The sequence below is a fragment of the Mauremys reevesii genome, linkage group 8 (genome assembly GCF_016161935.1).
Source record: "Mauremys reevesii isolate NIE-2019 linkage group 8, ASM1616193v1, whole genome shotgun sequence".
Lineage (NCBI taxonomy): Eukaryota > Metazoa > Chordata > Testudines > Geoemydidae > Mauremys > Mauremys reevesii.
In genome coordinates, this window is record NC_052630.1 from 15,246,692 (window position 1) to 15,272,392 (window position 25,701).

General features: G+C 39.9%; 1 protein-coding gene across 4 annotated transcripts in view; it reads right to left on the reverse strand.

Moving 5' to 3' along the window:
• Nucleotides 1-25,701, reverse strand: part of AFF4 (AF4/FMR2 family member 4) — an 84,746-nt gene that overhangs the window by 57,563 nt on the left and 1,482 nt on the right. For 3 of the 4 annotated variants that reach the window (XM_039484129.1, XM_039484128.1, XM_039484126.1), the window contains exons 2-3: nt 1,946-2,039; nt 1,322-1,448 (exon numbers count right to left, since the gene is read on the reverse strand). In XM_039484129.1, coding sequence (XP_039340063.1) covers nt 1,322-1,444 — 123 coding nt within the window. In that variant the 5' untranslated portion in view covers nt 1,445-1,448; nt 1,946-2,039. The remainder of the gene's footprint in view (nt 1-1,321; nt 1,449-1,945; nt 2,040-25,701) is intronic. The other variant, XM_039484127.1, reaches the window with a different exon arrangement.

Sequence of the window (25,701 nt, forward strand, 5' to 3'; positions counted from 1 at the left end):
ATCTCCCACCTTCAGGCAGCCAGTGGCCTGTGCTCCCCACTGCCATGCTGGAGCCTCTGCATTTATTTATTGACAAATAAAACCTGCAGAATTTTAAAATAGGATGTGCAGAATTTTTAATTTTTCACGCAGAATGCCCTCAGGAGTATAGTATTAAGAACCTCAAATACTATCAGTAGACTAGATAGCAGGGGTTCAAAAAAAGCAATCCCTGAACTAATCTTTCAGACTGAGGCTATTTCTCTAATAGCCCTTAAGTGATTTTTAAGGCCAGTCTGCCCTAAAAAGGTTATACTGGTAGAATTAAGTCAGTTAAGGGTGTGATTTTTGTTTTTATTGATACAGTTCTACTGGTCCAAGCCCTAACGTGCAGCTATACCAATTCTGTTTACCAAACTGGAATAAGCACTTCTCTGCCAGTATAACTATGTTCATACTAGGAGGCTTAACCACTTTAACTATAACAGTAACATTAAAGCAGCAAAACTTTCTTGTCTAATACAGACAAGACCCAAGTCTCATTTCCTCACTTACCAGAGGAGAGTACATTGAAAGAATTTTTTTAAAAAAGGTTCTTGAATACTAAAGAATTAAAATCATGGATGTCATTATCTTACACTTCCAAAGTTAGTTTCTGCCTCAGACACAAATATTGTTCATCTATAGGTGTTGAGTGTGGCCTAAATAGATCCTTGGGAGAGAATCTAGTGTGGGTTTAAAGTCATGGATAGAGACTTTAAATAGTTCGTAAAGAAAAGAAAAAAAAGTTACACCAAACCCTGAATTACGCTCACAGTCAATTAATTTTAAGGAACCTGGCTATATTAAATGGTAATAACCCCAGGTTATTAAGCAGTTTTGTATTTAAAAAATCAACCTGCTAGTCAAACTTCCTGTTCCTGGGTTTACCTGTAGCTAGAGTACTGTGGATGAAGGTTAGTATGCTAAACAATAAGCTAAAAAGCATTTAAAAAAAAAAAAAAAAAAAGCTAGCCACCATAACAGACTTGACCAACATTTGAAATGTTTTGGGTGGCTGGAACAAATTCAGAAGGAAACTGAAAAGTTAGCTGAAGTTTCATTATCCTTTTCAGCACATCCTTTCAAATAAAGCAGTGCCTTTATTCTTCAGTGATATTTTGAGCATCTATTAGTCCTGCTACCTAGTAACCATCCATCCTCACATTCAAGCCCTGCTTCTTATCACTGTCACAAGAACTGTGCACTAGAAAAATTCATGTAAAAAAGTCTAGAAACCAAATAATTAAAAATATGGCTTTTGCTACAAGGAACTGCATTTTTAATAATAGCATAAACTCACAACTTTATATGGTTCAGCAAAGAGAGGAGAGTTAGGTGGAAAGACTTCTTCGCCCTGTTGAATTTCTTGATTTCGCCTTTCCCTTTCTTTCATACGCAGCACATTCCGGTCTTCACGGTTCATGTTGCTATGAACAAAAACATAATTTCTGATCACAGAAAGGAAGTGAGGAATGAAAGTGAACAGAGCTAGTTCCATTGTATGCAGTTTGCCAACAGAATGGTTCAATTGAAGAATCCCCTTATGACAGCAGGAGATATCCAAAATTGAACAGAAGTTTAATTAAAAAACAGCTGGCATCTGTATTTGCTATAACCTGCAATCAGCAACTAGCTTATATCTGTAAAACTGGTAGAGCTTAGGCAATGATCAAAAATAGAAAAATTCACACAGAATCCATAGGTGAACGAACCCCTACTCCTCCAAACCATTTCACCTGCATAATTATTTTAAGTTAGAATAAGCTGGTTTAAAAAAAGTAGTATGATTTGCCATTCACTGTTAAAAGCTTCCACCACTTTTTCCTTTTAATATCCCCTGAGTGTTTCCCCCATTCAGTATACAACCCCCACCCACACTCCATCCCTTCCCGTGTCCAATGCTTGGCCTCTACTTTTGCTCTACCTTATTTTGCTTTGTTTTTGTCCCCAACACAGCTTCTTTGGTGTCCATCCTCTATCGTAGTTAGACCTCAGCTTTGCTCTTGTTTCTAGGTTCCCTAAAAAACGACATTTCTGCTCTAAATACATATTTCAGCAAATACCTCAGTTACAGCAATATTGCAGCCTCTCGTCCACTGTCCTGTCATACAGTCAGTAATCACTGATCGTTATGGGTTAAGAAACTGGAAATTTCTCTTTAAGAAAAGTTTACTGAAATCTAACTTAGGAGATGTCTGCTTCAACTGACATACTGCTTTAATTATAAGCACTAAGGCCAAATTTAAAAAAAAAAAAAGGATGTCTAAAAAGTGTCTCTTTGAACTTGAGAAAGCATAAAGACAAAGTAATTAGGGAAACAAGACTATGAATAAGATGGCACTAGTAGTGATGTTTGTGTGTACTATTCTTCTACAAAAGTCATAAGTGTAAATCAACATTCAGTTATTTATGTAGCACCACATATGCAAGGTGTTTTACTCAAAGAAGAAATTAGTGGTCTCTGAAAGATGCTACAGTCTAAAGATCAAACAAAATAAAGTTACATTATTTCAAGAGACCATTATTTGACAGTTTAGACAACTGCCCAATTATTTTCAAAATGTTTGCTGAAGTATTCTATTTTAAATCTACATGATAAAACAGTTACTCTATTCTAAATAAATTAGTCGTCTTCAATTTCTATTACTCAACCTTTTAAATATATACTTTAGCTTACTTTCACTGTAATTTTTCTCTATATTTACCTTCATTCTGATTGTCTCATACTTTATGTTAGTATAATGAACTTTAAGAGCTACTGAAAAAGTAGATTAGGGCCAAAATACAGTTTTAAGCTTGATTAGTGGAAACATTCAATTTAAAAAGAAAATTGACAGATTTTGGTTGTACTTAAGTATTTCCCAGCAGTGTCTACAATGCAAACAGAATAAGAGTGTGTCTCCGTTCAGACCATGTCTTGATGGGCAAAAACAATATTTCTTAATTGTGGTAGCTTAACACCAGGCTACAAAATTGTCAGCTAGAAAACCTTTTAATGTACTACTCTGCATCTTCAGGAATGTTAACATGAACAAAAAGCTCTGATAAAATGATTGAAAGCCATTCAGCTTATCTGTTCTTCAAGACTGAGCCCTATAAAAACTGGCACCTAGGAAATGAAACTGACTAGTTCATTTTGATTGTCCAAACTGACTGAACAGCAAAAAATAAACTAAATTTTCTTAAAATGGCTACTAATTTAAGGTTTTTGTGACAAAAGAAAGATAAGGGATTCTTTAATTTAAAAAAGACAATACACATGATACACGGAACCTGGAAAATTCATTTCAACTTGATCATGGTAATAGAATTGAGAGATAAGATCCTTCCTTGGGCTAGTATCCTGTCTTCCTATAAAATGTATTGAAAGAAAAAGACATTATAGACAACACGAATCTCAGATTTAATTATACAGACTGTTCAGTTAAAAGCCACCTAGAACAGCTGCATTTAACTTCTGTGCCTGTTGACTATAAAATGTAAATTTTGATTAATCCTTTCGGCTTTACTTTTTGTTGCTTATCCTAGAATACTTTATCCATATGGGTAATCTAGGCACACCTAGAAGACATTCAATTACTACAGTTTAGAAGCATCTAAAGTTTAATTAACATTTAAGCAGACTTAACATTTGCAGCTATTTAAAAATATGGTATAGTGTTCGTAATGTAATAATGAGGGGAAAAAATTGATCAGCAATAACTTTTACAAATGAAGACCTGGAGCATCTTCCAACTTTACATTAATAATTAGGACTACCCAAACTAAGTAACGGAAATAGTCTTTTACTGCACTGAGGGACTGCAATGTGTGCAACAACTTCACGTGAAAAGACAGTAAAGATGGACATCTTGGTTTGGGAACTGAGTTCAGTCAGGGGCAACACTAGAGTTAAACTGGCTCTCTCAGCTCACACTACTAAATCTATGGAGAATGGATAATTAGAAATATTAGACAAGCTACCTGAATTTCTCCCTTCCGCTAACCCCCATCTTAAACATTATAGTAAAAGAAAAATTTCTTCACAGGTGGTAGATTTGGATTGTATTTGTTTCACTGAAGCCAATAGTTTAAAAGGGATTCAAAAAATCAGATAAAACTTCAGTGCTTCCAGTGAATAACAGCCATTAAAATCATTACAAGTTTGCATACTGACATTATGTTAATAGATTAAACTAATGGGCTGTTGGTTTGGTGGATTTTCATAACTATGTAAGTTATCTCAGCTCCCTGGTTGAACAATGGGCAGGCACTATACAGCTACAAGATGATCACCTGAGAAACAGATGCAGGTCTATGCTCAAACAAAACTAGCAAGATGCAAAGATATACTTTAAAAAGCAAATGACAAAGGTGTCTATTAAAATCAGTACTGCTATTAATTAACTAGTTTTGCAAACTCCTTTAGGTTAAGGCTTTTACAGCCAAATTATAATTCTCAGTTAATTATTTTTTTAAACTAGTTAAACTATAAAATGACTTTCATCAAAATTAAATATTCTACACAGTTGGTTCATTAAGTTTATAACAACCAAAAGTGATTCTGCTATGCTCTGATCCTCTTTCCCCAATTCCAATGTCAAAATGCAAGAACTGGAGCACACGCGAAAACCTGGGGGTCTCTCACTAAGAAAGCACATTAATAGTCAGACATCACATGAAACCCCAAAAAAACACTGACTAAACACTGAATCCGGCTGTGTCCAGTTGTTGGGTTTTATGTTAAAAAGAAACTGTTTTAAGCTGAAACCTATTACCAGCTGATCTTTATCTAAAAGATATCCTTATTGCCACCTCACTCCACCCTCTCACTCAACATCTTATTTCTCATTTTCACAGTCCTCCTTAGTGTGAGATGGGTATGTCTTCACTGCAGTTACCCCGGGTGATCATAAACCAGGGTGTGAGTACACACATTAGCCTAGTCTGGAGCCTGGTCTACACTACGCATTTAAACCGGTTTTAGGAGCATTAAACCAATTTAACGCCACACCCGTCCACACTAAGAGGCCCTTTATATCGGTATAAAGGGCTCTTTAAACCGGTTTCTGTACTCCTCCCTAACGAGAGGAGTAGCGCTAATATCGGTATTAGCGTATCGGATTAGGGTTAGTGTGGCCGCAGATCGACGGTATTGGCCTCCGGGCGGTATCCCACAGTGCACCACTGACCGCTCTGGACAGCAATCTGAACTCGGATGCAGTGGCCAGGTAGACAGGAAAAGCCCCGCGAACTTTTGAATATTTCCTGTTTGCCCAGCGTGGAGCTCCGATCAGCATGTGTGGCGATGCAGTTAAAAATCAAAATAAAGAAAGAGCTCCCGCATGGACCATGCAGACGTGATCGCTGTAAGGGCAGGCAAATCTGTTCTATCAGCGCTCCATTACAGAAGACGAATTAAAAAACATTTTTTAAAAATCTCCAGCCAGACGGCATAGCAGGGACTCAGCGCACTGCTGCGTGACAAGCGTAACGGAAAGCCAAAGAATCAAATGGACGCTCATGGACTGGAGGACTCAAGCTATCCCACAGTTCCTGCAGTCTCCGAAAAGCATTTGCATTCTTGGCTGAGCTCCAAATGCTTCTAGGGTCAAACACAGTGTCCGCGGTGGGTCAGGGCATAGCTCGGCAATTTACGCACCCCCACCCCCACCCCCAGAAGTGAAAGGGAAAACAATCCTCTCTTGACTCTTTTACATGTCACCCTATCTTTACTGAATGCTGCAGACAGACGCGATGCGGCAGCACTCAACACCAACATCCTTGCTCCCCCCCCCCCGCCATGGGTGGCTGATGGTGCAATATGACTGATATCCATTGTCATCAGCCTATTGGCACATGGGGCAGTGCAAAAGGACTGGTAACCATGCCGACTAGCATCCATGAGGTCGATCAAGGGCGCCTGGCCCTAATTTTTCCTGGTAGATGGTGCAGTATGGCTGGTAACCATCCTCACCATAGCAACAGGGGGCTGAGCTCCATCAGCCCCCACCCTTCATGTGTAAAGAAAAGATTCAATTGCCCCTGGACTAGCAGAGGGATGCTGGGCTCCTCTCCTCCCCACTCCTTACTGTCCTGTCTGGACTATCATAGCAGCTGGAGGCTGCCTTCCACTCATTTCTCACTAACAAGTCACTGTATCATCACACAAGTGGGGGGACAATGCTACGGTAGCCCAGGAAGGCTGGGGGAAGAACGGAATCAACAGGTGGTGTTGTTGCAGGAGCACCCCCTGTGAATAGCATACAGCTCATAATTTCTGCTGGATCTGACACAGAGCAGCTGTGCTCTCTGGTTCTATGATACAGTGGTTCTCTAGTACACTTGCCCATATTCTAGGCAGGACTGATTCTATTTTTAGATACCAAAAAGGAGGGATTGACTCAGGGAGTCATTCCCAAGTTTGGCTTTTGCGCCCCTGGCTAAGAGCAGCCAGGGGCACTTATGACAGCAACAGATGGTGCAGTGCAAAAGGACTGGTAACCATGATAATCTTTTTACCAATTTATGGATTGGTAGATGGTACAGTATGGCTGGTAACCATCTCTGCTGTCATGCAAAAGCAAAAGCATGCTGCTGTGTAGCGCTGCTGAATCGCCTCTGTCAGCGGCATCTAGTACACATACGGTGACAGTCACAAAAGGCAAAACAGGCTCCATGATTGCCATGCTATGGCATCTGCCAGGGCAATCCAGGGAAAAAAGCCGCAAAATGCTTGTCTGCCATTGCTTTCCCAGAGGAAGGAGTGACTGACGACATTTACCCAGAACCACCCGTGACAATTATTTTTGCCCCATCAGGCACTGGGATCTCAACCCGGAAATTCAAAGGGGCGGGGGAGGCTGCGGGAACTATGGGATAGCTACGGAATAGCTACCCACAGTGCAACGCTCCAGAAATCGACGCTAGCCTCGGACCGTGGACGCACACCACCGATTTAATGTGTTTAGTGTGGCCGCGCGCACTCGATTTTATACAATCTGTTTTACAAAACCGGTTTATGCAAATTCAGAATAGTCCCGTAGTGTAGACGTACCCTGGGTCTGAGCAGTTACACTGCAAAGCGCTACCCAAGTTACCATGTTTTTTACTGGTACAGCACTCCCCCGTGCGTCTCTTGTTAGGACTTCTGGGAGCATATCCCATGGTTCTATGCAATGCAGTAAGCTGAGCTGCCCAATGAATTGTGGGAGAATGTGGTCTCTTCTGGGCACACAAGGGGAACCGTGGACCGTCACTGCCGGACTATCACCACACAAGTGCTTTAGCCTGCATCCTTACTGCACAGTGAACAGGTTACCAGCCCAAGTGAAAGCCCCCAGGTTCTAACTCACAACCCCTCACAGGCTATAGCTGGGTTGAAAGCATCACTAAACTCAAAAGCCGTGGTTCTCAAACTTTTGTACTGGTGACCCCTTTCACACAGCAAGCCTCTGATTGTGACCCCTCCCCTTATAAATTAAAAACACTTTTTTATATTTAAAACACTATTATAAATGATGGCGGTGAAGTGGAGTTTGGGGTGGAGGCTGACAGCTCGCAACCCCCGTGTAATAACCTCATGACCCCCCTGAGGGGTCACAGCCCCCAGTTTGAGAACCCCTGGGTAAGAGGTTTGAGTGTATGGATGGGAAGGGAAATTAGGGCAATACCTGTTAAACAGTCCAGAGTAACACTGTAGTGAAGACATACCCTAAGGCCTGGGCTACACTAGCACGGTGGTTCGAACTAAGATACGCAACTTCAGCTACGCTATTCGCATAGCTGACGTCGAAGTATCTTAGTTCGACTTACCTGGCCGTCCTCACGGCGGCGATTCGACTGGCGCGGCTCCCCTGTCGACGCCGCTTACTCCTCCTGCCAAGGTGGAGTATAGGCGTCGATTAGCAGATCGATTTATCGCATCCAGACAAGACGTGATAAATCGATCCCTGATACATCGAACACTACCCACCAATCCAGTGGGTAGTATAGACATACCCTAAGAAAAACCAAATCAAATCAACTGAGGCAATGCAACTATCACAAGAAGATGGACTTATTTCATAAAGCTATGGCTACAGTGATCATCATCAAGTTACCACAGTGGTATCTGAGGTTCCAGCGTTTTCCCCTGTACTATTACTTAAAAGTAGAAACAACTGTGATAATGGAGTATCTCTCTCTTGTCAGTAGAACAAGGTGGTACGGTAATATCTTTTACTGGACCAACTTCTGTTGGTGATAGAGAGAAGCTTTCAAGCTACACAGAGCTCTTCCTCAGGTCTATAAAAGATACTTAGTGTCACAGCTACGGTAAATACAAGGTCAAACAGAATATGTTCTAACTACTTATGCTAAATTACAGTATCTATTTGACCTGGTACTTAGCTGTGACACTACCTTTTATAGACCTGAGGAAGAGCTCTGTGTAGGTTGAAAGCTTCTCTCTCTCACCCCAACAGAGAGTTGGTCAAATAAAAGATATTACTTCACCCTCTTGTTTCTTTAGTATCCTGCAACCCACACAGCTACAACAACTCTGGACACAACAAGAGATATGCTGACTTTCTAGACTTGTGCTCTCTGTATGCTCAAACTTTCCTCTAAATTCAACTTAAAATACAAGGACAGAATTATAAAATCATCATGAGAATGGTGAAGTGAGGGTTACTTAAATCCCTGCTGCCATGTTATAAAGAGAACCATTTCCTCTTACATCAGTACTTAAGAAATGTCTCTAGTATAGTTTCTCATACAATACTAGAGACAATGATGAGGAAGCAGAGTACACACTTATTCTGAAAAGGTTTGGCATTTATTTTTTCCACTGGCTCATGGTGCACCAACTAAAGACAGCTATGCAAAGCAAGTCAGAGTAACCCATCTGAGTCTCAAGTGGTGCAAAGTCTTGGAGGCTTTCATCTTTCACTAAATCACGAACAGCTGTTTTTATTAACCACACATCTTAAATCTGACAGGAATAAAGAGAAGACAAGGAAGTAGGCACCCTTTCCACCCAAGTATTACTGGCAACATGGTGAAAGGCGATGGATCACTTGCTGATTACCTGTTCTGTTCATTCCCTCTGGGGCACCTGGCCTTGGCCACTGTCGGAAGACAGGATACTGAGCTAGATGGACCTTTAGTCTGACCCAGTATGGCTGTCCTTATGAAAGACATCAAGATAAAGAAATCTCTTTTTAGGCTTATGTCTAGGGATAGGCTTAACATCCTCTCTTCTCACCATGTCTCCCCCTACTAAAAAAAAAAAAAATCACAGAAATCAAAGAGTTCATTAATTCAGAATCCATCCCTTCATAAGTTCATCATGCTCCCTCACTGACAGCTGCATTGCTCAGTTTTCTTAGCCCCATTAACGTAGCAATAAAAGACAGCTGCCAAAACTGGGTGCCCAAGTAATCCCACACCCAGCATTCCATACAGAAAGATAACCCTAACTCCAACTTTTCAACAAGGTATTAGTGGGTCTTTAAAGCATGTCTACAACACTTTTGCCTTGTATCCTCCAAAAGTACTCATTTGCACTCAAGGGTTTCTTTTTCTAAAACTGGTTTCATAAAGCAAGAGATGAAGCAATAGCCATTCATTTATTCAGTGCTGCTTAATTGGCTGTGATGAAACAACAAAGTCCGGTTTGACAACATTTAGCCATGAACGATAAATAGTCTTCAGAGAGAATACACATACAGTATCTAGCTCTTCATGTTGGACACACCCGGTTTCAACTATATTAGACATTTTTCACTATATTTCAAATAGAAAAGTAGAAAATTCTGTCCTCTTTCTCAATACTCAAGATGTAGAATGACACCCCAGAATCCTGTAGTTTACACTTTAGAGGCCCACTTTGTTTTCACAAATTATTTACACTGACATAGGGGGGGAAAAACACAAAAAACTGGAATCCTTTTTGTATTTCATTGACAGTCCAGCAGATTAATGATCACACGTGCTCCCATGGCTTAATACTGGAAGTGTAGCAACTTACTACAAAACTTGCCACCAAGTTCTTTGCACAGGCTAAAATGCTACAATGTATCAACTTGCAACACAAGTACTCCCACACTGAAGAACCCAAAAGATCTACAAAACCCATAAAAGAGAATATATTCTAGAGTAGTCAGGATAAGAGTTCTACAAATGCTACAGAAAACTGATAGCCAAGAGCTGTATTAATTTGCTATCATAGGGTATATCTACACTGCAATTAGACACCCATGGCTGGCCTATGCCACCTGACTTGGGCTATGGGGCTGTTTAATTGCGATTTAGATGTTCAAGCTTGGGCAGGGTCCTAGAGCCCAGGCCTAAATGTCTACACCACAATTAAATAGCCCCTTAGCCAGAGTCAGCTGGCATGGGTCATCCACAGATTTTTTTTAACTGCAGTGTAGACATACTCCATGAAACCTCCTCTCCTTTCACAACCCACCAAGACAACAGTGTTTGATGGAAAGGTGATGGTGCCTTAGGTGAAGCACATCTAGTGGATGGTGCTCAACTGTAGATCTCCTTCAGAGATCAAAGACTGAGCCCAACCCTGGACATTTTCAAAGAATGATGCAAATCAGCTTTTTCACAAGAGCCTTCCCCCAATAATTATGCTGAAGAACAAGCCAACGTTATTTCAGACACAGGAGAGCGAAAGAGAAATAATTATCTGATGCAAAGAAGAAAAGTATGGTTTAACAGACCAGCCTAAAGCAATCTGTTTTTTTTGTATTTGGCTCCTATCTACTACGGTAATGCATTCCATGAGTGAGTAAAAATGATTTTAAAAGGTGATTAAAGTGACATCACTGCACATGACTTCATTGCACTGGAAATGCAAGGTATGCATAGGTAAACCAAAATCTTGGCAAATTACTGCAAGATGGATTCAATTAAATAGGTATTAAAGGTAACATTTAGTTTTAAGCTATTTCTTTTTTTTCTTGGCCAGGGAAAAAACATTAAGTAAAACACTCCCTTCCATTGTGAAAGGGAAGGCCTACTGTACACAAAGCAGCTTTACACAATGTAGTGTGTACAAACAGAGAACTTTATCTAAAGTACACAGAGAAGAGTTGACAGGAAATCACAGAGACAGAAAAGGAAGATTTTGGATCCTCTGAACCCACTCATTTTTACAGATTGAGGGTTTTTTTTGTTGATGTTGTTGGTTTTTTAAAATACCTATTAAAATACTTTAGGCGCAAAGTTATCCTAGACATGAAGATCCTACACTTGGTTAAAAGTATTATGGTTTTCACAAATAAGATTAGTAAGAGGTTATTAAAACTGGTAGCTAAAACTGCAGCAACACCAAGTAACTAAGAGCCAGAGATAAATTACACAGAACTCTGAAAATATTGTTACATATGGTTAAAGCCGTAGGAAAAGTAAATCTTGCTAACTTTGCAAAGAACAAAATACCCCATTTTATTTCCACATTCCTTTCCCTCGTATTTCTTAACAAAAGGGCTGCAGTTTTCTCTAGGTTCTGATAAATATAGAAGCTGTATTCCATGTGGGGGCGGGGGGAATCTTATTTGGATTGGGATACCTCCAACTATGAGCTTTATTTGCTCTACAAGGAAGGAATTTACTATACCAAATAAGTTCTTAAGTTATAACTCAAGGATTGCAATAAATTCGTGATTACACACATGCAGAGAGATCATATTCACACTTGGTCATAAGAGGACTTGAGCCCATAAATTCACTTTGATAAGGAAGAAACACTCCTCTTTTTACTTAAACTCCACCTCTAACAAGGAGGGATCTCCTCTTCCATAAATATCTCTGGGGAAAAATATTAGTGAAGCAAAACACAGGCTACTTCAGCAGTGAAACCCTGACTATAAAGGCATCTAATATTTGTTCTACATTATCCTTCATGTGAAAGGAACTAAAACTGTACGTTCTGCCATGAGATCGGCATATAATAAAGAAAGAGTTAGAGGCAAACACACTGATCAACACATTGCGATCTTGTCAGCACTCAAGATAAGCAGGGTTAGGCCTGGTCAATATTTGAATGAGAAGCTTCCAAGGAACAAAAAAGTGGTTATTCGCTGTGTGGTGATTTTCCCTCCAAGTTAACTCTGAACCAATATTCCAGAACGGTAAAAGGATATACTGTAATGCTGAAGATGCTCACTCCGAGATGAGACAGAATGGTCCTAAGCACTTTTGGCCAAGTAAAGTTTGCAGTAGCAGGGTATTCATTCTTGTGCCCTAGCCAAATTACAGTTTGGGTTATTACATCCTGCTCTGTAGTTTCAACTGGATGTGGTATTCATCACTTTCTTCCCTTAACCATTATATAGTATTACAGTGCACTATTAAACAGCTATCATTTTTACCCCAGAAACCACTGCATCTCAGTGGTGGATGAAGTGATCTTTGTACATAATTTGTCATCATACAACCCATTTGTAAAGGGTTCTTGGATTATTTAGAAAAAAGGAGGATATATAAATATAGTACTACTTTTATTAAGCCAGCAATTCAGACTTGAAATGGGTATATATTCTAACATGTTGAAGACTAGTGATATTCTAAGCAAGGATTACACTTTGACCAAACTATAGGAAATTAAAAAACACTAAAAATCTGATTTTTTTTTTGTGGTAAAAAGTCAAATTATGGGGCAGCTCTAGCAGCACCAGAGTTAAGGTTGCAACATGGTTTCTGTTTAAAGGCAAATTTCCAATCTTCACCCAAAAATACACATAAAAATGTTTAATAAACTAGTATATCCATATAGAATTTATGGTGCAAATTTGAAGTAATTTGCTCCAGGGGTTCACAGTATACAGGTCACCCACCAAAATTCTTAAAATCAGAAAATTATCACCTTGTGCAGGTGTTGGGGGAGAGAGGAGGCAGCTGTGGCTCCACAAATGAATCTCACTGAGGCATCAGCTTGACACCTGGTGCCCAGTACCAAGAACAAGCTCCAAAAATTAAACAGTTATATATAGCAGTTCATTCTTGGCTCTGCAGGCTGAGACTCCTCAACTGAGCTAGTAGCCCTGAGAGCAGCTGGTAGCCATACTCCTGAGAGCAGCTGGCACTGGTTCTCATTCCTCCCACTGCATCCTCCAAATGAAACAAACCCACAGCTATGAGCTTCACTTTTCTGACTGCTCCCTGTCCGTTGGTATGTTTGTGGGGCAGGCAGAGCAAAGAGTTGCAGGGCTCCCGGAAGTAGAGTTCCTAGCTTTGCACTTCCTGCAAGAGGAGCAGCAGACACATTCACAGCCTCTCAACTGACAGTTCCTCCTCTACCCTTTGTCCACTCAAGCCTAAGAGATGCCATGAAGGAACTAAGAAAGAGAGAAGAGTTGACAGTTGAGGGGCACAACTACCAGTTCCTCTCTTTGGACTGCTGTCCCAGGTAGTCACTTGGAAGCTGTGTGCCTTTGAACCATTCAGCTATCTGCTCTCACCCTCTGTCACCCACATAAATCCACTGGGGGGAAGAGGAGAACGGAGGAAGAAGAATGTCTTTCGGGAACAACCACACGACCTTGACTCTCCCCCTGTGGGGATGCCAGAAAGAAATCATAGTACTTCACATTCTTTACTAAAATTGCCATTTTTTCTATGCCTACTACAGCTCCAGATCAGGTCTCCTATTCATAAAGTCCAATAGATCCTTATGTGCTGTTTGTAGCTCCACTGATCCAGGCAGTACTAGCTGCTAATCAAAATGGAAAAAAGTGGTCAGAATTAAGGTTGTGTGGCAAATGAAGCAGCACACTAACTGTACTGCTAGTTTTTGCATATTTGTGACTTATGCAACATGACTACATTCTTTTCAGGGATATGTGGGGGAACCTTAATTAGGCATTTCTTTGTTCTCTAACAATTGAGTTTGGAGTTCTAAGTCCTACAGTCCAAAAGAATATGGGAAGAAAAAAGACAAATGTGAAGCACAAGCCTTAACTCCAATTAGATTTTTGTAAGTGAACAGATACTTGAAACAACCTGATTTAGTTTTTTACATGGATCTTAATTCATCAGACCTAAAGCCAACTGGCTTTTACAACCAAAGGATCAAATTCCCCACATCTTTTCAATTCTAGGTCACTAGTGGTTGTTATAATTAAGTACAATGGAAAGAAACTCTAAAGTCGGATTCTTAGATGTGGTTAGGTCCTGTCCACAAAGGCAAGATCAAGCCATGTTGTAACATGGTCTCCCAACAAAGTTTTGCTGTTTAAGTCAAACAGTATTAAGTCTCCATAGTCCTGTTTATACATGTCTTTAACTTTTGCTTCAAATGCTGGAACCAAGGCAACATTTAAGTTTAATTATGTGAAGCTTGTTTATGCACCAAACATTAATATGACTAACATGGCTTTGACTTCTTTACACTATACAACTTCAGTTGAAAGCATCACACTTACTGCTATGAATCCTGTGGCACTGGGGTTAGGAAAGGAGTTGACTTTTCATGAAGTCCGCAGTAAGCTGTTTTGACTTTTGAACCTCCTTATATTTTTCTAACACAAGACGTGAACCAGTATACATCAGCTTTGGGTCTAGTCAAATCATTTGCAGGAATATAACCCCATATTCTTTCAGGTGAGATGTAAAGGAAAAAACAAGGTTTATTTCAGACAACTGGTTCACCCTCTCTCCTCTGCTCTCACCAGTTCTCTGGACCTTACAAGGACAGTATTACACTGAACAGTAAACACAAAATAGCAAATCTCAGAACAGAGCAAGTCTGTCAAACACATCTGGATTTAACTTCCACTTCCCTTGGATTATGGAGATACTGCCTCTCACAATTTCTCATGAGACATTCCATTATGTGTCTATCTTGAATTTCAATTTGTATTTCACTGTCAAGCATCCTATTGATACTGTGCTAAAAAACAATGTTCAGTTTTCATAAATGTGAACTGAACACTACGTAGCTCACTCAGCTCTTCACAGCATTCATTGTCTCAAGTTTTCTTAAAGGTGGTGAAGCTGTAAGGATAGTTAGTGAACAACTCACTCTTCTCCCAGGAGATATGGTCTCATTCAAACTGGTGTTCCTCTGCAGGAGGAAATGAGTCATGGGGCACCCAAAAGCAGATACAGCACCCTGAGGATACACCCTCAATTTGCTTCAATATTGTTTATCCACTAATATTGCCAGGGCCAAAATATGTTCAGGACCTGAAACAGAATGAATGTCCCACTGGCATGAGGGACTGGCATGATATGCTTTCTGCACTGGTGTTTTACAGGCCTTGGCTGCCTCTGTGTACATCAACTTACAAACGGCATTTAATTATGATTATTGAGGGGCAATATTTGACAGAGTGTCAAAAATGATGCTGGCTATTTCAAAAATAGCTCCATTTCTAGTTCAGACACAGCTTACACATGAAATTGACTATTCATGCTACCTAGTCAGCTTCAAGTTGCTGTTTCCAGCACAAGATTAGTGTGTAGGGTCAAGTACAATCACAGAGTGGATTCTACAAAGTGCACTCATTCCTCTCATTCTGGAGAGGAAAGCAATCAAGTTATTTCGGATATCCTGTTGCTCATCTTTTATAAAGCTATTAGAAACTAAATGTTTAATTGATTAAAGAGATGCATGCTACAAAAAGGGAATAAATAATATGCTTTAAAGGATGAACAGCTGCACATCGTCATTTTATACTTAACAGAATATTTTTAATCAACTTTGTAATAAAAATGTGAACTTCACTATAAAGCTTTTCTGAGTACAAAAATTCAATTTTAAGCATTTGCAACATTTCTCAAGGCACTGCATTTCCTATACCTACCTCCCACCTCCCATCACCTCTGCTTTCACACAAGTTAACTGCTTCTACAGAAATATTTTATTCCTATATGCTCAGCAAGATACTTGAGTTGTTACAATTCATAACACCACAACATGCCTACACACTACTGGCCTTTTAGTTTCACTTTTTCCCTCCACCCAGGAGATCCATCATTTAAACAAATTTATCAGACTTACCATAAGGTCGTCATGTTTTCAAGTTTTATGCCCCAAAAATGGGAAAATCAAATATTTGCAAAATAAACTACTGAATAACAAACAAGTTTCTTTCCCGGATGTCAGCTGTATAAACAATGCTCCTTTAAGCCGTAAATGCTGTCTAAATGACTACCAAAGTACATAGTTATCTTGTTTAAGAAGTGGTATTAAAGACCATCACACCCAAAAAAAGAAAAGATTTTCACAGATCAGCAAAGGAAGCAGAAGATGCCTGCAGCAAAAAAGAAATGCAGGTTCTTCCATCACTAGCAATCTTTAAATAAAGACAAACACTGCTAAATGCAATTCACTCATCTAGAATGATGAAGTGAAGTTTCAAAGAAATAATCTGTCTAGTGTAATTTGCATAACAGTGGCCAAGTTAATGTCAGAATGTTTGACCAGCCCACATATATAATTTGATATCAAGTGGTAACTTTTTTTTTTTAAATGCTTCACAAGCAATGCCTCGCTTAACCTATAAATAGCAATCCACTGAAAGACCATAAATATAGTCTAGTCTCTAGTGTCTTATGTAGGTCAGCATGAGGCATTATTTGAACTTCCATGCTAAATTAATATAGTCAGAATGACATAAGGGGCTCTCCACTGTAAACAAAGAGAAGGAAATTAGGTCTATTGGCAGACTCAATCAACCCAGTTTCAAAAAAGTTATATTGCCATTTACTGGAAAAGGTTCTCAACTATAATGATACACTCGTTATTCTCTACCTAGAGTTTTATAACAGTGCTCATCACCAAATTATCTTAATTTCTTCACACCCTCAATAGTGGAGTTGAGAACACTCAGTCCCTGACTGATACATGCCTGGGGGTTCTCATTGTGTTGAGTTCCAGACTAAACTAGATTTTCTATTTTCCCAGAGCCAGCCATAAAAAAAAAAAGTATTTCTTCCCACCCTGAAATGATCCAGAGGATAATTCTTTACAGTCTGTTGTGAGAAGACACTCAAATTTACACACTTATGGAGATACCAGTCAATCCTTTGATCTAGCCAAAATGGTGCTTACCACAAAACATGCCTAGAGGAGCTGGATGAGAACACAAAGGTGGCTGTATGCCACAGTTGCCATTACACTCCCAATTTACACTGGGAGCTGAACCAGATGCAGGAATTGGGGAACAGCCTCACAGCTGCTCTAACCTACACCTTGCTGTAGTATGCAGGTATGAGGAGATGAAATACTTGAATGGCAAGTTTTGTTTTTGGTTAAATTAGATTTTTAGTAAGGTTTGTGGAGTTTTATTGAAATATTGGTTTTGTACTGCATAAATATTCAACAGCTGACCATTCCATAATTTTAAAGTTTGTGTTTAATAGCACAGTGAAAATGGTGTTTGGAAAGTCAAGTAAGCGGTAGATTTTCCTCAGTGGATAACATCCCACTAGAGAGCTGGCTAAAGTGAGGTGAAATAATTTTCATGATACCTTTACCTTCTAGAGGTGAATATTTAGACTAGAATTTTCAGAGGAGCCTAATAGAGTTAGGCACCAAACTCCTATTGGCTTTTATTAAGTCCTTTAAAAATCCCAACCTTAATGCAATTATTTGTATTACCATAGCACCTAAGATCCCTATTCATGGGCCAGGAAGAGCACATTCTGCTAGGGACCATACAATTAGACCAAGAAGATCGTCCCTGCCCCAAGGTGTTTACAGTCCAAGTAAAAATTCCTGCCACTACCCAGCATCCATACATTATCCTACAGTTATTTTATCTTGTGTATTATGGCATCACCCAGAGGCTCCTGATCAGGACTGGGGTCCCATTAATAGCTACTGTACACACAAAGCTACTATAGCCTCACACTATATAGGTACTGTGTTTCAAAATCCATTCCAGTCCTACATTCTCCTCCTATCTCACCCACCCCTACACACAAAAGAAACACTTATTCCACCTCACTCACCTCATCTGCAGGCATGTAGGGCATTAAGGGCATGATTTGCCCCTAGACACACACACACAAAATGAAGTTGTTTGGGCAAATAGGTAAGTGAGGGAAACCTTCTAAAAATGGCTATTGATAAATACTGATTGAGTAGAAGACCTTGCATCATTCAGCCAAAAGAGAATGCAAGTCTTTTTTTTTATTAAGAAAAATATTGCAAGAAAATAGGAAAGAGAGGGAGAAAAGAAAAATCCTTTCTGAGCAGCTTGCTAATGAAAAGCTGATTTACACTTAGGACTAAGTGATTATTAAAACTCTCCACTGGTAAAATGTATTTCCAGTAGAGTACTGAGTCTGGGTGTGTATAAGTGAAGCGTTACTGGTATTTTTTCTAATTAAATATACCTGGTATTGATATTATAGGCTAAGAATTCACTGTTCTAGGAACTGCCTTTTTATCCTTTTTCTTCACTCACTGACTACACTTATTTTCTGCCCTGGTAAATCAATATTTTTAATAAGTGTTTAACTTATTCCAGCAATGTGGCTGAGGCGCAACTTAACATTTGGAACCCCAGAAAGAGAGTCATAAGGAAGTGAATCACTGGGGTTCTAAAAATGACATAGGCTACCACTGTTCTGTTTAGTTGTGCCAATCAGATTAGATAAGGCAGAGATAAGAGCAGACATTTCCTTTCTGTAGTTTCTAATTAAAGAATAAGTATATGTTACAAAACAGTCTTATACTGTGCAATTTTTCTTTGAAACCTTTATATGTTTACTAGCTTTGCTGTTATATGCTTTATTCTTGTTCTCACAGATATCTAAAATAAATAAGAGAAACTTGATCTAAATACAAATTCTACACTTGTCTGATACACCTATAAAGACCAAGTCAATTTTTTTGGCCCAAGAGATTTGGACAAAGTAGTATGCACAGCCTTCATTTTAAGAGTATTAAAATAGCTAGGAACTGATAAGTGCAATTACTGAGATACTTAGCCTGTGCAACCATGGTGAACACTGAACTAGAACACCAAGTGGAAAGAGAGGGCCAACAGTGATTTAGCAGCTTGTATCTATGTTGGGAACCTTTATGTCTCGGTTTAATTTCTGTACGTCTCAAATATACAAGTGGATACTAAGGCCTGGTCTACACAAGTAAGTTTTACGTACATGGCCATGTCAGGATGATTGCCCTCCCACCACCACCACTCCAAACCAGCAAAGCTCTACAGCAAAAGCCCTATTGTAGGCACAGTTGTACCAGCAAAAATGTCCTTTTGCCACTATAGCTTATTTTATGCCACTTGAGGAATTGGTTTACACCAGTGGAGCTGTGTCTTCAGTAGGGAGTTAGTATGGATATAACAATAGAGCTGTCCTGATTAGGGATACAATTTTGTCATGGTAAAATTAGTCAAAATGCATGGAGCAGTCATGGTAAAAATCTACAAAAAAAATTAGGGTTTGGTCAGGGCATGACTAAAGTCCAAGCCCTGCTGCGGTGAGCTGAAGCCTGAGCCAAAGTCATGGGGATCTATTAAAGTCACAGAATCTGTGATCAAATCATTTCCTTAATCCACACCAACAAACCTATGTTACAAAGACTGAGGGCAGGATAAACACACTTTTCCACTGTGTGCTACACTGCAAGGTCCTTTAAATTGACAAGAAGAAAATTCACAGGCAACTGTTTTGTTTTTTTATTTGCCAACCAATCAGAGAGACTAGCATTACATTAAATGCTACTCTGTTTCATTACGGCTGGAGCATGGTGGTATCTGCTGTAATTATGTAAAACAGTGTCCCTTAAATCCCTCTCCCCCACATTATTACATGCTCAGTTTCATGAGAAAATACACGACAGCCTTTTGGGCTGAATTTTCCATGTTTGGACTCTTGTATTTCCCGACAATTTTTATTTTAATTATGTAACCCATAACATGGCTGATAAAACACTTGATGTAATGGTAAACAAATTTTACACAAGTATTTCCTGATATATGGCAGCCTTTATTATTTCCAGGTTTTCTGTTGGTGGAGGACCACTCAAGACATTTTTATACTGGCTTCTTTTAGGGGAGTTGTTTTAGGGATTTTATTTATATATAGACATTTCACTATATCTACTACAATTGTATCTAAGTGCTGTACTTGCTAATAAAAAACCAAAGAGATCTGTCTAGAACAGTGGTTCTCAAACTGTGGATCAGGACCCCAAAGTGGGTCAGGACCCTGTTTTAATGGGGTTACCAGGGCTGGCATTAGATTTGCTGGGGCCAAAGCCGAGGGTTACAGCTCAGATTACAGGCCCCCCGCCTTGGGCTGAAGCCCCTGAGCTTCGGCTTTGGACTCCCCCCACCACCAGGGAGGTAGGGCTCAGGTGGGCAAGCTCAGGCTTCAGTCCCTACTCCTGGGGTTGTGTAGTAATTTTTGTTATCAGAAAGAGGGTTGCGGTGAAATGTAATTAGAGAACCCCTGGGCTAGAAGGGTAAGGCAATTCACCATCCTACTCAGGTTTAACTGTTGGCTGCTACTTTTGAATCACATGACCCTTAATGTCTACTAGTTCCTTCCATCGTATTCCTTCCTTAGTCATGTTTTAATTTATCATAATCCTGATCTCTGAAGTACTCTCTCCACCTAAGCAGGAAAACCAAGAGGGTTTAAGTAAGAGAGGAAGACAAAGGGAGAAAGAAGAGACAAGAGTTTAACAACCTGGAAGTGCAGCAAGATTCAGAATACTGATCTTTGGACGGACTACCAAAATTCTGTTTGTGTAAAAAATTTCCATCACCATATAATTTCACATTGGGAAACACTCACACACCTACACCCAACCATTCTTCCCAATGAAAGACCTAATTACTTGTATTAAAGTTATTCAGTGATATGGTACACTCCTCCATTAAAAATACATACACACACAAATAATTCCAAACTAACAAGACTTGAGACAGGTACTATACTTCATATTCTAGTTCCTAAAACAGAGACTTTTAAAGAAGGTATGACAAACATGAAAATGTAAAGGTCACTTCTGTCAAATCTTGAAAACTCAAAATCAAGAGGAGTTAAGGTAAACACATTTTTTTCTCTAAAGAGTGGTAGCTTTTAAGTATATTTAATCCATTTTAAAAGTGTTGCACAATTATTTGTCCTACCTTAAATAGATACCATACAGCAGGGATCGACAACCTCTAGCATGCAGCTCGTCAGGTAAGCCCCCTGGCGGGCTGGGCCGGTTTGTTTGCCTGCTGCATCCACAGGTTTGGCAGATCGCTGCTTCCACTGGCTGCGGTTCACCATCCCAGGCCAATGGGGGCTGCAGGAAGCAGCGCGGGCCGAGGCATGTGCTGACCACCGCTTCCTACCAACCTCATTGGCCTGGAGCAGCAAACAGCGGCCAGTGAGAGCCACAATCGGCCGAACCTGTGGATGCAGCAGGTAAACAAACCAGCCCAACCCGCCGGGGGCTTACCCTGGCGAGCCACGTGCCAAAGGTTGCCGATCCCTGCCATACAGAATTAAGTGCATATATGACTAGTAATAAAACCTAGTTGTTATAATGCCTAGAACTAAGGCATATCACTTAAAAATAGAGATTGAGGAAGATATCCCAAATTCACCACCATTTATTTTCATTGGCTTAAAAAAAATCTTGTGCTGTAATACTGAGAAGAAAAAAAAAATACCCATTTGTTACAAAAGGCCATTCTGAAAAATAAACATTGCTTATTAAGACAAAGTAAAATAAAGAAACCTTTGCCAAAAAGGTTAGTGGTGACAATTATAATGTATAGCAATTAAAGCATACATGAAACAATGAATCAGTGCCCTAGCAGTGAGTACACCCCATGACATGTGCCCCCTTGAGGTGAGGAAACATAGTACAAGGGATATAGCAGTAATATTATGAAAATAAGGAATAATTCAGTCTGAATACTTCAGCAATTTGGGGTGGGGGAAAGGAAGCTTACTGACAGGGAGAATCATCAGTCTGTGGAATAGTGTAGCCTATTTAAGAGGAACTGGACAGGACTTTTGTAACTGCATAATAGGAACAATCCTGCATAGGCAGAAGGATGGACTAGACAATTTCTTTCCATCTCTAGTTCCATGATTTTGTGATCCAAGACTTTTTTTAATACAGTTATCAATTAAATCAGTGTATTTTATATACTTTAACAGTGAAGAATTTAATTTAGGGCATTGTAGCAGGGTGCTTACCCTGCTCCTGCCCTGAAGGGCTTAAAACAGCCCTGGGGGAAGGTTGTGGCTGGGAGCTACTAAGCTGGGCTGATTGGGAAGTGGCTGCAGCTGGGTCATCATGCCCCAATCAGGCCACAGCTGGCCTGTATAAAGAGGCTGGGAGCCAGGAGCCTGCCTCTGCCTGTAGAGGGAGAAGGGCCTGGCTGCAGGGAGCTAGACACAGGGTACTTGAGTGAAGCAGGGTTGGGGAGCTCCAGCCTGGAAAGCCCCAGGCTGCGGCCTAGCATAAGGCCAAGAGGTACTGGGAGTTGCAGGGGGCAGCCCAGGGGTAGGTCAAGGCAGCAGGTCCAAACCCAACCTTGCCAGTGATGAGTAGGCTGATACTGCAGTCTGTCCCAGGGCACAGGGGCTAGACAATGACTGGCAGTAGCCATATACTGAGGCAAGGTGGGGATAGAGGGTGAGGGTTTCCCTGGAGAGGGGAGACCCTGAGAGAAAGGGGTTACTGCCAGGGGGCAGCACCCCATAGAAAAGGGCACCGGGTCCAGAGAGGGACGGGGGGGGGGGGCGCGCGCAGAGGACAGGCGGATCACCGGCCTGCAGAGGGCGCTCCAGAGCTGAATCGAGCTAATTCCCAGAAGTCATCAGCAGGAGGCGCCGCAGGGTGAGTCCGCCCATCTACAGGCATTGTAAGACAATAAAATTGTTAAGTTGTCTTCACAAATATACTTACACAATCACATGCCTCTGCATTTCAACTTAGGAATATTTTATTCTTTATAGCCATGACAACATCCAAATTGGTATCCTTCTGATATAAGCTACCAAATTGCCATTTAAATCTAACAAAACAAAAGACTAGTATACTAAGGATATTTTTGTGTTTATGTTGAGGATAGTTGCAAGCACATATTCCTGCACCAGATAAGACAATACTTCTGAAACAAATCCACATGAACAACAAACAGTTTGAAATTAATTGGCTGAGAGCAGTTATTGTAGTAAGGACAAGAAATTGACAACAAATCTGAAGCCTTTTCCCATATCCTTCAACCAGTTTTTCTCCATCTGGGCACATTAAACTAGTCCTGAAGGGAGGTGGGCAAAACAGTATGGCCGGGAAAGCTACATGACATAAGATCAACTCTTCTCTCCCTGATGCAAATCATCTTCTGCTGTCACAGGTGGCTTCTTGAAAAGCACCCACATTCCCTCATCTCTCTCTGCTGGCCAGCTCAGGGAGCTCCCCAATCGTCATCCTCAATTTCATGTCTCTGCTCACAACACTCAAGTTCAATCATGGGTCTCACCAGTTGATACTTCTGCACCTACTGTGAGCAGCATGGTGCCTTCTGTTGAGCTGAAGCAATGGGGAGGAGAAGAGTAGCAAACCACAGTTAACGCAAGAAACAAACAGAAAAAAAGATGACAAGCAAGAAATGGGCAGAAAGGGATGTTGGGGGAAGATTGTGGCAACTGTTCTGGAGCCATAGCACAAGAATATGTGGTGGCAGGGGAGCTGCCATCCAAACTAACACAGAAGTGTTGGGAATCATTGCTCCAGTCCCTAAGGTATAGGCCACATGTCACGGATCACCTCTGACATATTCAAGAAACAGCAACTACAGCTCTAAAAGAAAGCCAGAGCACCCTGGCAAGCAGCCACTAGTTAGAAAAAAAAAAATAAGAGAAGGAACTAAGTAATACAACACTTGCTAATGTTTAACCATTCAAGAAGTTTAGAGACTTTCATTTCAACATTGTTATTTACAAACATTTGAATAAAGCAAATATTATGACTTAAGTAGCTCCTAAACATAGCAAGATTTTCCTCATCATTCAGCTATTTCATCAACTATGATTTATGACTGTTCTGGTTTCCATGAAGTTTTTTTGTTTTTTTAATATAATATTTCTGTTCCATATTTGTCAGACAGTTTACAAAATGCTGTTTAAGTCATTTACCACAGTTTGGGGATATACATTTAGTAGTAGAAATATCTGGATCTTGATAGCGACTCAGACTTTAAGATCAGAAGGGACCATTATGTGCCACTGAACTCAATACGCTGATTTACAGATAAATATAAAATACTAATAGTGTACCTTTTAAAAAAAACACTTGTCTGAAGTTCTAACTATTGATTCAAGATCATTGTGACTGGAAAAGATTCAAGGAAAATAATCAAAAATGTGCACTTCATTTTGTGCATTTAACAGCACTCTGTAGTCAGTTACACTGTTTCCCCTTTACAATCAGATTCCCTGTTGCAACCTTTTAGATACAAGACAAAGTGACTAAACTAAACTGGCAAAAAGACTGAAGGACACAAACAGCATCTGAAATGCTACTTTTAATTCTAGATTTGACATTGACTATCCTTTTAAGACTAGCTGTAACTATTCAAAATAAGTGGGAACAAAGAATTTGCACTTCTATGTTAAATGTTACAGGCATGTTCATAGTGACCAGAAAAGGAATCCTAATATTAAAAAGTGTTGATATATTTAAAGCCTAATAGGGTAATTAAATGTATCAACAGCAAGAATGAAAGTCAAAAGAAGCAATATTATTATACAAGTCATTCCACAGATCCCAGTTAAAATAATATGCTGAATGTTGGCCACCCACAGAAACAACAGTATATTGTTACACCAGCAGGGTATAATATATGGCACCCATGGTAGCATCTGACTTTTTAAAAGAAAAAAAAAGTTTCATTGGAGAAAATTCTGTAAGTTGACAAATCAGGTGGCTAACCACTACTCCATCAATTCACTTGACTACGCCCTATTTCACAATAACTCCTCTGGGCTGGCAATCCATTACTGTTCAGAAATATTAGAAGAAAAGGAAAGAAAACTGGAGAACTCATCCATACTGATAGAGGAGAAAATATAAATTAAAAAACAGAACTGGAATCTGGACAAACCTATTTCACTTCAAAGACTAACATGCTGAGTAAGGGCCTGATCGGCACCCACTGAAGTAAACAGGAGGTTTAACTGACATGATGGAAGCAAGACAAGGCACATTATCATGTGGATGTTACAGACACTCAGATATTTTCATGATAAACCAAGAGACTGAAAGATACAGTAGTTAACAAAGGAGGTGAGTCTGGGAAATTTAAAGGGCCCACACTTCTTGCGTCAGGCACCTTTTCATTAACCAGTAGATCTTATGAACACACTGTGTATTCAGTTATTTTGGACTGGATCAGAAACATTGCTACTTTATTACCCCTGAATTTAGTATATTGGCTCAAAACTATGTTAAAATTAGTCATCTTTTCATTCCTATAAATGAATGAATATAGGAACTGAAAATGTAACCATCTGTGTTTTAGTTATTAAAGTATTTTGTGCTTTTTGTTAATAGAAAAGGGAGAACATTGTCCTGACTTCAAGGAATATTGTTTAAGTTGTTGTACCCTGTTTAGCCAAGGGGCAATTCAATTATTGCCAAGTGGCTTTCAACAACAAAACATCACCTACCGGTTCAGAAGGAAGATTTGATTGTGGCTCAGCTAATAAGCCAGAAAC